The sequence below is a fragment of the Agelaius tricolor genome, unplaced genomic scaffold (genome assembly GCF_023055355.1).
Source record: "Agelaius tricolor isolate 1412-34295 unplaced genomic scaffold, bAgeTri1.0.p SCAF_35, whole genome shotgun sequence".
NCBI lineage: Eukaryota > Metazoa > Chordata > Aves > Passeriformes > Icteridae > Agelaius > Agelaius tricolor.
Window position 1 is genome coordinate 6,339,157 of NW_027269295.1, and position 12,458 is coordinate 6,351,614.

A 12,458-nucleotide genomic window follows, 5' to 3' on the forward strand; every position below is an offset into this window, starting at 1 on the left:
TGAAAAAAACCCTAAATCTGTATAACTGCACTTTCCACACACTCCAGGGTGCCAGAGCTGTCACTGTACCACGACAAAAAACCATGTTGCATTATACTATAGTTATTACCTAGTAAAATATTTCATTAAATACAAGTAGAAGTCTGCAAGAATGAGAATGGAGGGAAAAAGCCATAGAAAATCATTGTAATCTGTCAGCTGTTATATAGCTATGATCCTCTTAAAAAGTACCAGACCAAGGCAAAAAATGGGAAAAGGGAGGCAAAGTCTTCTGTAGACATGTGCTTGTGAACAGAAAGCTTTTCCTCACAGAGGGTTTATTTACTGTACAGTCCTAAAGCTCAAGTTTGTGTATAGTGTCCCAAAATTTGACTTGTCTAGTTGTGAATTAGCCTGAGATTCTTAACAGTGTTCGTTAATTGTTTTGGTGGGCAGCACTACCTAACCAGTGACACTTTCTGAAGAGCCCTTTTAATGACTCCCACACTTTCCAGACTTAGTGGAATCCTCAATTTCTGATAGCAAATGCAAATTATTTCAGCCAATAATCAATCTAACTTTTTCTAAATGAAAAGTTAGTGACCTCTGGTTTAGATTACTTGGAAGTAAAGCTGTTGTATTTGTTTCAGACTTGAGAAAGTCCTAAGAAGTGACCTGAATTTTGTAGGCTGAGTTAAGAAACAAAGCATATGGCACATACAGAATCACTGAGCAGTATTAACAATAAAAGGTGTCAGAATGCTACCTGTACCTCTGGGTGGAGTTAGTTCAATCATGTTAATTTCACAGAAACCAACAGGGAAAATAGAAGGGGAAGTGGCATGGTAACAAAACCAATCAGACCCATCTGCTGCTTCTGAGCCATCAATCCCAATCATAAGATAGCCATCTGCTAATACCTTAGTAAAGAGAAACAAAATTTCACATTAAATACCTTCAGCTGGGTGAGAAAGCTAGAAAGAAAGCATGCCATGTTTCAAGAGTGAAAGCAATTCAATAATAATGGAAGCACACTTAGAAGAACATTCATTATAACAAAAACCCTCCAAATCATATCTGTCTCCAGGACTGTGAATACAACTGTTACATGTACCTTTGATAACTGCAAAGTTATGAGATGAACATTTCCTTTTTCTGATCTCTAGTTTATTTTTCTTGTGAACAACAGCCCTATTTCTAAAGCTTTTTAATTCAGTCTATTCTTCAGCTTGCAAGGATATTCAGTACGCCATTACTCAAAATCATAACAATTCTCCTCACTGGAAAGGTTAAATAATTCAGCTAAGCTGCTTTTTACATTTTCTCTTTTAAAGCAGATTTCACATGGATTTTCAATCAAACTAAGAAAGAAGGACAGCCTTAAAAATATCTTCATAAACTTCTGCAAGTCAGCAAGATGAGATCTGGTTTTGAACAGTTGCAAAACACTTGGTATAATTAGCAGAATATTTTCCTGCAAATTCCTCTCACAAATACATTCTAACTAAAGGTAAGGCTGAATTTCCAGAGCTCAAAGTCGAACTTACATGAGCACATTTTCATAGCAGTTGCATATGAACAATTGACAAGCATATCCTATTCACTGTGCAAATGAACCCTCCTAATTTTGGTTTTGAGCTTCTTGTTTCAAGCCTGAATAAAGGTTAGGGGAAAAGGATTCCTCTTCACCTCCCCAAAATGCACATTTGCTTTCTTACCTTTCTGATAGTTGCCACACATATTGCTGAAAGGTTTAGGGGGTCTATAGCTTCCAATTTCATTCCTTCTTTAAACCACTCTCCAGCTGCATCAACCTCTTTTACCTAAATAATCACAGAACAGCAGAAACAAAGAATTTAATGAGCCTGGAACAAAACATACCCCCACACTGCCAAAGCAACAGACTGAAATATCTGTTCTACCACCTCTGCTTATATCAAGGAGGTCAGATTGGATAACACAAGCAGAAACATTTGTGCTGGGCCAGGATGTAAATAGAGTTTCAGGTCTGGTTTACACACAACAGGAACTGAAGGCCCTCAATCAAGTCTGCAAAGAGTGTTCTAGCTACTCAACTCACCTTCATAAATAAGTGTGGGGGTGCATCAAAATGTCCATCCTGTTTCTTCGTAATATCTACAAGGAATAATAATAATACTATAATATTGTTCAGAAGTTTTGTTCACAGAGCACACAATATGTTTTTCTGAACATGTTAACCAATACCACACAATCACTGGTGTTGGGAGGCCCACAGTTTATTAGTAACACTACCATAAAAATCCGGAGGACACAATCCATCCGTTTTCCTTGCTGACTTCAACCTGAGCTGCCTCTATAAAACAAACATAATTTATGGAAAAAAACCCCCAATATCCAGTATTTACAAGACCATTTGATTATGTCACAAAATTGATGAAAGTATAACATAGAAGCTTTTGCAAAAAATGGGCAGGTTTAAACTACTTTGCACTATGCTATGACAGAAAATTACATTTTTATATAATTACATATAATCATATATATATATATGTGTGTGTGTGTGTGTCTGTCTATTTATAAATGGTTTCAGAGAAAGTTGAAGCATTAGGAAAACTGAAGGCCTTTCCCTGAAGGGAAGCCTTGTGGAATGCTTTACAGAAATTCTGTCTCTTACAAGAGATGCCAGCTCAAAGGAACAGAGAAATAATAAAAAACCCAGACTTTCTTTTTGTTTCTTTAGAAGCCTGAACTATTTCAAATTACAATTTCTTTTGTGTTTTAGGTAGCAAAGGCCTTCACTGTGTCCCTTCTATCACACTGTCACTTCACTTTCCCAGCCCATTCCCTAATGCCCTCTAAATCATGTAAATACTACAATTATAAAATATTAGACAGTCTTTAAACTTGCCAGTAAATAGAAATTCTGTTTCTACTAGGATACGTGTCCACACTGCATCGTAGAAAGAAGGAGTTAGATGTGAAGAAACTAGGAATTTGTGGAGTAGGGCTGTAACTCCAGGTATCAGCATGAAAAGTGAAGTCTATCATACTTGAATTGTGCAGTTAAAAGTTTTTCTACTTTTAGTTTGCAGGCCTCTGTTTATCACTGAATCTTCTAAACACTAAAGGTTATTCTGGCTTTTTCACTGCTGTATAATATGTTAATTGTAATTTTAACTGAAATTCCTGAGTGTCATAAGATTGGTAAAATCCCTGGGCCACATTACATAACATTCTCAAGTACCATTATTCAAGGCAGTTTGACTAATTGTATAAAGCAACAGAACTGCTAAAGCCAGACTCCTCCCAGCCAACACCGCCTACAAAACACCTCTAACCCAAACCAAACTTACCAGATCTTTTGAACCTGTGTCCTATACTTCGAGACCAGCCAATATGATGAATGAGTGGGCTGTACATATGGCACCAGAAGTCATCAGTTTTGTCCTCACTCTCTTCATACACCAATCTCAGGCGGCCCCCAACAACACTATCCACCACTGCCACCCTTGTCCGGCAGAGGTGCGTCTTGTCCACTACTTCTACCCTCATGGAAGTTTTGAATGGGTACTGCATACTCTCAGACACCTTGAAACAACACAAAACATACATTCTGTAAGAATATTTTCTGGTTTTCCATTTCCTGTCTTTTAAACACAGCATTGACACACTTCATTTAATTGAAGTACTCGTTAATCATCCCAGAGAAATGACACAACTTATTTGTCTTCTATTTCATTGTAACAAAATATTTTAGAAAACTAAGAACAGATCCTACAATGCCTTAATTGTTTCAAGGTCATCCCTTAAGATGAGATAGAATTCTCACGTAAGTTCAAGGAATTTTCAATTGACATAATGAAAGCTTGTCCAGTTGTTAACAATGGCTGAAGTTACCTTTAGAAACAACTTTAACAAGAAAAACCTCAAGATTTTTTGTTCTTGCTGTGTCATTCACTCAAAATACAGCATTTTAAAAACAGGATTAAAATGCTTTGTTTTAAGGCATGGAAAACAAACCTTCAACATAATTAAAGCTGGCCATTTACAAAAGTATTTCTTCAAAATACACAAAAGAAAGGAAACAGATCTTAATCTGCTCTGTGAAAACAGACTGTATGAAAAAATCAGCATCTGTCACTTGCCATTTTCATTACCACCTCTCCAAAGGACTGAGATCGTGCCAATTTAATTTGGCTTCCAAGTGAGCCAATTTTAAAATCAAAATTAACAACTGCAGAAAGGCATTTTGGTTGGTTTTAAAACATTACATGCAGTGTAAAACAACAAATTAAGTCTCATATTTCTACTAAGAACTATATACACCATCATCTCACAATATTGGCAAGTAAACTTCCAGCACACTATACAGCAGCTGCCACACCTGAAGGCATGACTAAGACAGAAAGAAACGTAGTCCAGAGCAGGAAAAAAACACTAATATTTAAAAGTATGATGTTCATTCCTTCTACATCCATGCTATATTAACATATTCTGTTCAGTTTCTTGAAATAGTGCATGAAACAAATAATTCCTGAATTAGAAAAATCAGTTTTAATTTTTCTTAAATATCACAGGGTAACTCATGAGCACATCTGGGTTTTCTGTGGATTTTTTTAAATGGGATATTTTAAAATTAAAATAGACCAACTAGTTTTTACAGACAGCTATTCTTTCTAGAGCAAAGTTTACCAAATACATACTGACAAGTGTGGACAAAACTGGAGAAGGGATTCCAAGGAAAACTGTATCTAAGGGAAGAAACTACTGTACCTCCTTCCCTGCAAGAGGAACTAATGTGCCACTATAAAATATTTCAGTTCTTCACACTGTGCTGCCGTTTTCTTTACAGAACATCACTGATACCGGATCGGCCTTACCTTCTGAGAAAAGTCAGGAGGAAGTGTTTTGGCACCAGTAAGTCGTTTCACTAGAAAAGCTTTCCAGTTTGTGTATTTGTGTTGGATGCCTGTTGCAAATGAAGGGGAAGAAATAATCCACTGATTTTTAATTGTGCCCATTAAAGACTAATATTAGAGTCTGGAATACGTAAAGAAGAAATCCCAGATGACTATTAAAAGGCCTAGATGACAATAATGACAAAAAGCCTCTTTAGAGAATGAATGCTACCCAAGATTAAATTTATAGGCCAGGGTGAAGAACGTACTACCAAAGTATAAATAAAATAAGTGCATATTCCCATAACTGATTAGCTAACTGCTGCCACCCCAGTCTTAAAAGCTTTGAGTCACATCAGATGGGCTACTCCAAGAAAAACAGCATCAGTCAAAAGTTAAAATTATTAATTCATAACTGTTGAAAAAGTTATGGCAAAAGAACATTTTGCTATCTGGATCACGAGCAAATTTTGTTTTTAATAAAGAGACTTTGAAATCAGTAAGACTTCTATTTACATACTGCGAGGAGGAACTAAGGGCTTCCCACTGGTTGCACACCAACCAACTGGGTGGATGTCAGACCCACAGATGTTGCACCAGAAGTCAAGACTTGAATCATTTTCAAATCCTTCATATCTCAGCAGAGCATTGTAGCCTAAAAGAAAGCATTAAAAAAAAATACAAGAATGAAACAAGATTATAAAATGTTTGAATATTTCTTGACCAATCATCACGTACATTATATTGGTTTGCTAAATGTAATTTTTAATAGCAAGTTGGGGTTTTTTGGCACATTTCTGGATGCTATTCATGCACAGAATTGATTACTTTGATAAATGTGCATGTATTATCATGTAAATCAATTTAAATAAGATTAAAATTCTTGAATTATAAACCTTTAGAAATTGCACAAAAGAGGACAAAATTAATTATGCACAGTATCTGCTTTTTCATATCTTAGATCTGTAACCTTGAATTTTTAACTTTTCACCAGTGATTTGTATAATGAGGCTTCTTGACAGCTCTTATACCATACCATGTCTCCTTTCTGCTCTGCACTAGTCTTACCACACTCTGAGGCAATATTAAAAAAATCAAACCAAGGAAAGACATTCTCAAGCATCACAGCAGCCAGTGTAGAACAGTGACAGCACTACAATGTATAATCTACAGACACAGCTCTGCCAACCTGACCAGTGTCAGCATTACTCTCACCAGGTGATTGCTGACTGAAGTACTTGATCTCTTCACATAGTTCTTTTGATTATTTTAATGTCAACTGAAACACATTTACCTGCTAATTTTACAATTCCAGCTATCCAGAAGACTTTGGTAGGTAGGCTGCAGTCAGTGTTTGGAACCTCCACTCGCACTCCTTCTGCAATATCACCCCAGCAAGTCCCCATGGGTGCCTGTCAAGGTTGGGGTTAAAAGTCATCAGCTCACCATGTGAAAATAGTAATTTTTTGTTATCTCAGTGTTCTACAAGCAACTTAAAAAGACAAAACATTGAACGTACATATAACAAACATATGGTTAGAAACCACTGTTTATATGAGAACCTACTTTTGGTTTGACAACTATGCGTAATACTGCAGTTGTATCCAATTATTCCTGTGTACTTACTGAAAAAAACCTATAGCATTCCAAGTTTAAATAGCAGTTAAGCACAAACTGTACATTCCCAAAGGTCAGTTTTATTCTATGATGTTTCAATTGGGAAGAAACTACTGATGTTAGTAAGAATGGTGGAAATCGCTATGCAATTCTACTTGCAAGAAAATCATGGTACCTGTAGCACAGACATCAAAACCTTTAAATTCTGCAAGTCAGGCATGCTGCTGGAAGAATGCCTAAAAACTATTTCTTTATTCTATTCTGATGATTTATTACGGTAGGGTTCATCACCCACTGCTTCACATCCTCTCAGAGGAACAGGCTTTCACATCACCTGCAAGTGATCACTCCATGGAGCAGACAAAAAGAACAGAAGGCTCTGAGTGGCACCTTTTTAATGAACATCAGAAGGAAAGGCACAGCAAGATCCCCCACACAGTCCCATGTGAGGAATATGTTAGGAACAAGAAGGAATATCTGCCTGATGAACTCGTAAGGGTTTGCAGAAGCTGGTGATAGAAATTACATTTAGTTTGCTATCTCCAGAAGAACATTTTGTTGAACAGAGTATAATGAAATACCAGTCAAAGATGGTATTGTAGATACCAGAAATGCACAGTGCTGAAGAACCTAAATTCTTAACAGTAACTCAACCAAAGTTATATTGGTAACAAGCTACAAAATTTCTCAGTGTGCAATGAACTTGAGACTACCCAGGAGAGAGAGATTCATATTTTGGGTGTTTTATGACAACAGTCATATCAATTCTGAGCAAGACAAATTCTTACAGTTCAGAGATTACCCAGCTATCACTGGGACACTGAAGGAGGGATCCTCTGGCTCTGCACCGTGTCTCATTTACAAAGCTCTCTCAAACCCAGAGAACTGAACCACTCAGTGGAAATAGCCTCCAACTGCACAGAAGCTACGAGTGAAGAAATCTGGATTAATCCTGAAAATGACAATAAAATGACAATTGGAATTTTGCTGGCAATCAGCAATTGCCATTAGTAGCACTAGAAGCTGAATTTATGTTAAAAAAAGGAAACCTCTCACTAGTTGAACTATTTGAGATTATACAAAACTTAAAACTAGTTTCAACTCTTAAAGGAAATATAAGTATGCCAGTTTCTATTCTTGAAGCCTGGTCTCTTCATGTTCTGCTATGTCCCATCTACACCAGTCTAGACCACAGAGCTCTCTTCTGCCAACTGACAGCCAGAGAAAAATCCAACTGAAAAGATGATGGCTTATTTTCACACACAAAATATGCATATACAACTTAAGTCCCATCCTGTGATCACTACCCTCTCTAAATTGACATGTGTAGGTTTTTGAATTGAATTGGGGAAATAAACTTTTCAAACTGCATATTTTAGCAAATCTTCTTGCCCATATAGAGATACAGATGAGGCCAAACAATCCAAAATAAAAGTGCTGACTAATTTCATAATCCACCTGCACTGAACTGAAGTACATTTTATTGTCTGCTCGTCTATTCAGTTGATTCAGAGAGAATAGTATATCAAAACACTTCTCCTGACATCAACTTAAAATGGAAATTTCATTTCCAGAGTGTGGATTGGTATAGACGGAAATAGCAGAAAGTTAAATTTGTCCTTGTCTGTGAAAACATTGGTTCTGCTAGTTCTCCTACACCAATCCATATGGCTCACCCTTTCATGAAGGAAGCCATCCTGTGCAGCATCACTGCTGAAATGTCAGACAATTATACTGTCCTGAGGGATGGTTTACAGCACACCTGCTTCACTGCACTATCTTAATCTCCTTCACTCATTAGGGATATTCTTGAAGCAGGAAGACCTGGATAAACCAGGGCTGTGACAGCCATCTTCCTTCATCTCTCCTCTGTCTCATCTGATTAATCAATCAGTGTTTGAACAGTGCTTTTAAAAACTCAAAGTGCACTAGAGAAGTGTTAAGTCTTACTTATCTGCTGACTGAAAGGTGATTGCAGTCTGGATTGGCATAGTGTGAACTAGCAGAACCATCATTTACAGGTAAGAACAAATTTACCTTTCAAACTCATGACGAGATCCACGTCACATCACTCCCAAACAAGGAAGAGCTGGTTCCTGGCTTCCTGCTCCGGGACATGACATGGGAGGGGTCTATCTCTGAGCACCAAGGGCCTTCTCTGCAAGGTAAGGTGCAGTCAGGAAGGAGCCTGTTTGATAGGAGCACCTAAAGGCCAAGTATTCCACATATGCACCTGAATAAAGAGCTCATATGGCTTAAATAAATGGCTTCTAGAGATTTTGGATGGCATCAACACTGCCATGATTCCAGACTTTAAATCAAGATTTTAATGGCAAATCCTGATGGTGATGCTACCGATTTGAATTGAATTTGATGCTACCATTGGTACCATGGTGATGCTACCTGAATTGTATAGAATGCTGAATTGTTCCTGAATTATACAGAATGCTGAAACTTCGTTTGTGAGCAGTGCTCCAACAGTAGGTAATGCCAGAGGAGAAAACATGCAAAAGGGTTTAAACAAAAACCTTCAAAGCAGAACACTGCCACCCAGTGTAACATCCTGGAAATGCTCCCTTAAATCACTGGCTATCGTTAAAAAACAGATGAAATCAAGAGAATGAAAGTATTTCGGCTCCAAATAAAATTCGGGTGGAAGAAAGAACTTTAGGAAATATGCCTCTCATTAGCAACACAACGAAAAGAAAAAATTGTTCTTAATTGTGCATAAAATTGTCCAGTAAGTAGCACTGAGAAATAACTCAAACCACTGTAATTTGCTTTCAGTTGTAGGAATGGTTTGAACTAATAAAAGCAACTATAGAAAAGAGTAAAAAGTGTTTAGAGGATAAAAAGTGGAATGCAGGTCAGCAATGAGCTCACTGTATGTGACTAAACTATAACTCAATATTTGAAACTTAAATTGAGTTTTTTTCCTTGCAGCAGCTATTGCTGTGTGCCTGATTAATGCAATCTGACAAAATAAAAAAAAGAGGCTGCCAAGTGCACAAATGGGAATTCTGGCATTGTCATGGGCTTCCTGTAGGACATAAACAAAAGCAGTTCCCTACTTCAGTTTACTGAACGCTGAAATCATAGGCATGACCAATCTATTGCTACTGAATTTCATTAGTGTTACTCAACACTCAAGTCTGGAATAAATGTAACATGGAAGCACAAAAAGTACATCAAAATACCTTAAAATTAATTCTTATCATAAAGAGAAAGAACTTCGCAAGATTTAGATACTTTAGTTCTAAAATGTAGCTGTTTTAAATTGAAGAAGAAATAACTTCCCAGGAAAAAAACAAAACCAGAAAAACTGATGTGTGAAATCTACATCAGAGCTGAGATACTTAAGTACGCCAGGTTCTTAAAAAAAAGCCAAATCTCACATCTCACAATTCCTTTAAATTTTCTTTAATACTGATCCTAATGTTCCCTATCAAATATCCATACAGATATACCCAGTATAACCAGTAAATTCAATATATTTTACTGAATAATGAATTTAAGGGTAGATATGACATGATTTTACTGTCAACTCAAAACTTTGATCTTGAACAGAATAAGCTTTATATATTCAATCACACACATACAGGTGTATGAAATTCATAATATGGATGGTAAACAAACATCAACTAATACAAACTTTTACAAATCAAAGAAATACAGTATATAGAAAACAGCAATAATCTTTCCAGAAAGTCAAAAAGAATACTGTTTAATTATCAATGGAGAGTGGGACAAAGAGAAGGACCTAACGAAAGAGCACTGACGTGTTTTTCAGATTCTGACTTGTCTAAATAACGTATTTTTCAAAGAAATAATTACATAAAGTTAAATGCAAATCACACCCTTATAACACTAACTCATATCCACCAAAGAAGTAGAAATCTCCGAAGAAAACAGCAGGATTTGCATTTTACTTGTATGAAAAAGGAAAATGAGGACAGAAAAGAAACAACTTTCAGGCTACATGGTGGCACTGCTGCCATTATCTTGTGAAAATTTTTGAGGTACAATGTGACCACAACTGTGGTCTTGGTTCACATTATTGGGGCACTGTGCAGCTGAATGAATGAAGCAGTGAGAAAGGGAGATACAATTGCTTTTAATAAAATGTAATGTTGGAGCATAATTTAAAAGTGATCTGATGACTGTAGCTGTCTCTAATACAGGATGCCACACACCCAGAGACATTCGTAGATCCAATAGCACAGTCCATGTTATCAAACGAGACTTTGAAATCACTTATTACATGTACATAGCTATGAAAGCAAAGTGCAAACATGCTGACTCGAGCATGTGGAATTTGATACAAATTCCCCAAGTTCTCCTAGTGCAAGGCTCTGTCCTGGGCAGTAGCTGAGGCCTCTGCGCATAAAGGGTACTATTCACAGAGTGCCAACTGCCAGGAGCCCTCAACTCCCACTGGTTTATGATCTGAGAGGGCTCAGCAGGAATTCCTGCGCTGAAGTGAAAATATTTCTCTTCTCTCTCATGAACAACTTCCATGAAGAAAAATGTTTGTTTTGATTACAACTTTCAGCACAATTTAGAGCAAGACAAAAATTTTGTAATACAGTACATTTCAACTTCTCAAATTAAAAAAATATGCTGAGAAAACACCTTTTGTCAAAGCTTTTACTTAAGAGACAGAAAGTACTGACAATATTTTAATTGTCAGTCTTATGTCTCATGTCTAGAATTTTATAAACACATTAAAGACAGATGGCACTATTTTCCCCAACCCCTACTTTTCTCAGTCATTAAAGAATGTCTTTTTGTCTGAAACTTTTGAAACTCTAAAACAAAGAAAACCAACTTTTAAAATTTCAGATTTCTAAACAGCCTTAATTTTCCCCCATACTAGACCACCTGGCAGCATGACTGACAGGGAGAATCTGACTAATAATAAAGAAAGAAAACCCCAAATCTAAATATGTAACAAAAAGATCAGTCCAACACAACGGAACAAGCCTGACTTAATCTAAAAAGCCTTTTGTAACTGTTTTCAGTACAGCTTGAGTTGGCTGGTTTGTTACTCTGCAGTATGTGGGATGATTTTGTGACTTGAACATAAGAAAAACAATTCTCAAGTATGTAAGAGCCTTCCTTTTTGTTTATGAGAGTGTATCTATGATGAAAGTAACTGATGGTGTTGAGAACTATTTTAAAGGACAGATAAATTATCTAAAAAGTAGTCATACTTATATCATGAAAAATATTTGGATATAAATGTTTTGAAAAAATGAATTTAAGAACTTCCACGGACTCACTTATACACACAGAGAAGGAAAGCACAAGCTGAGAAATACTCACGTGTTTAAAGCAGGTAACAGGAGCTGCTGTAAAGCTATTACTATTGATGTAGCTACCCCAGCTGAAACCTTCCACAGGGACAGCTGCTAAGGGAAAGTTATTTCAGTTAGGAAGCTGCTCATGAGGCACCAATCTTTCAGTGTTTTTGTTTCAGCTCTGTTTATATGCTGTTACCTGCTTTTGTCTTTGCCTGGTTTTGTAAAGTTGCTTGGTACTGGGCATATGCTGCTAATTTAGCCACTAAGGGCTGTTTTTGTAGAACTTTAGCCTTCTTTGTTGGAGGTTTACCCTAAAAAAAAACCCACAACCCAAGTAAATAACATCTTTCCAAACTCCTGTCAGGAAATTTCCACAGGTCTGCAGCTATCTTTAACAGATTTAAACTAAAATCAGAAGTACACAGAGACTAAGTATGACACATGTATTATAAAATAAATTTAAAAACCAGTAGTAAGGAGTGTCCAAAAGATGACTTTTGTACTACTATCCCAACTTGAACAGCACTATAGATTCACTGTTGTTTACCTGAAAAAGAGATATCTCTTAAAAGCAGGTCAAAAGGAAGAACTTTTAATCTAACTTAATAGCAATGCAATTTCTTGGCATTTGTTGCAATGAATTTGAGACCAGGTATAATGATATTTCTTGATATTTATT

At 36.5% G+C, this 12,458-nt stretch overlaps 1 protein-coding gene across 20 annotated transcripts in view; it reads right to left on the minus strand.

Annotated features, from left to right (window-relative positions):
- The window catches only part of MBTD1 (mbt domain containing 1), a 35,652-nt gene that overhangs the window by 13,662 nt on the left and 9,532 nt on the right, over window positions 1–12,458 (minus strand). For 11 of the 20 annotated variants that reach the window (XR_011683334.1, XM_071452631.1, XM_071452625.1 and 8 more), the window contains 9 exons: window positions 11,976–12,090; window positions 11,802–11,887; window positions 6,154–6,271; window positions 5,380–5,514; window positions 4,842–4,930; window positions 3,315–3,549; window positions 2,060–2,115; window positions 1,698–1,802; window positions 746–899 (listed from right to left, as the gene is read on the minus strand). Coding sequence is in view for 19 of the 20 variants with exons in the window: in XM_071452631.1 (XP_071308732.1) it covers window positions 746–899; window positions 1,698–1,802; window positions 2,060–2,115; window positions 3,315–3,549; window positions 4,842–4,930; window positions 5,380–5,514; window positions 6,154–6,271; window positions 11,802–11,887; window positions 11,976–12,090 (1,093 nt within the window). In the remaining variant the exon portion in view is untranslated. The remainder of the gene's footprint in view (window positions 1–745; window positions 900–1,697; window positions 1,803–2,059; window positions 2,116–3,314; window positions 3,550–4,841; window positions 4,931–5,379; window positions 5,515–6,153; window positions 6,272–11,801; window positions 11,888–11,975; window positions 12,091–12,458) is intronic. The other 9 variants (XM_071452633.1, XM_071452634.1, XM_071452630.1 and 6 more) reach the window with 4 other exon arrangements.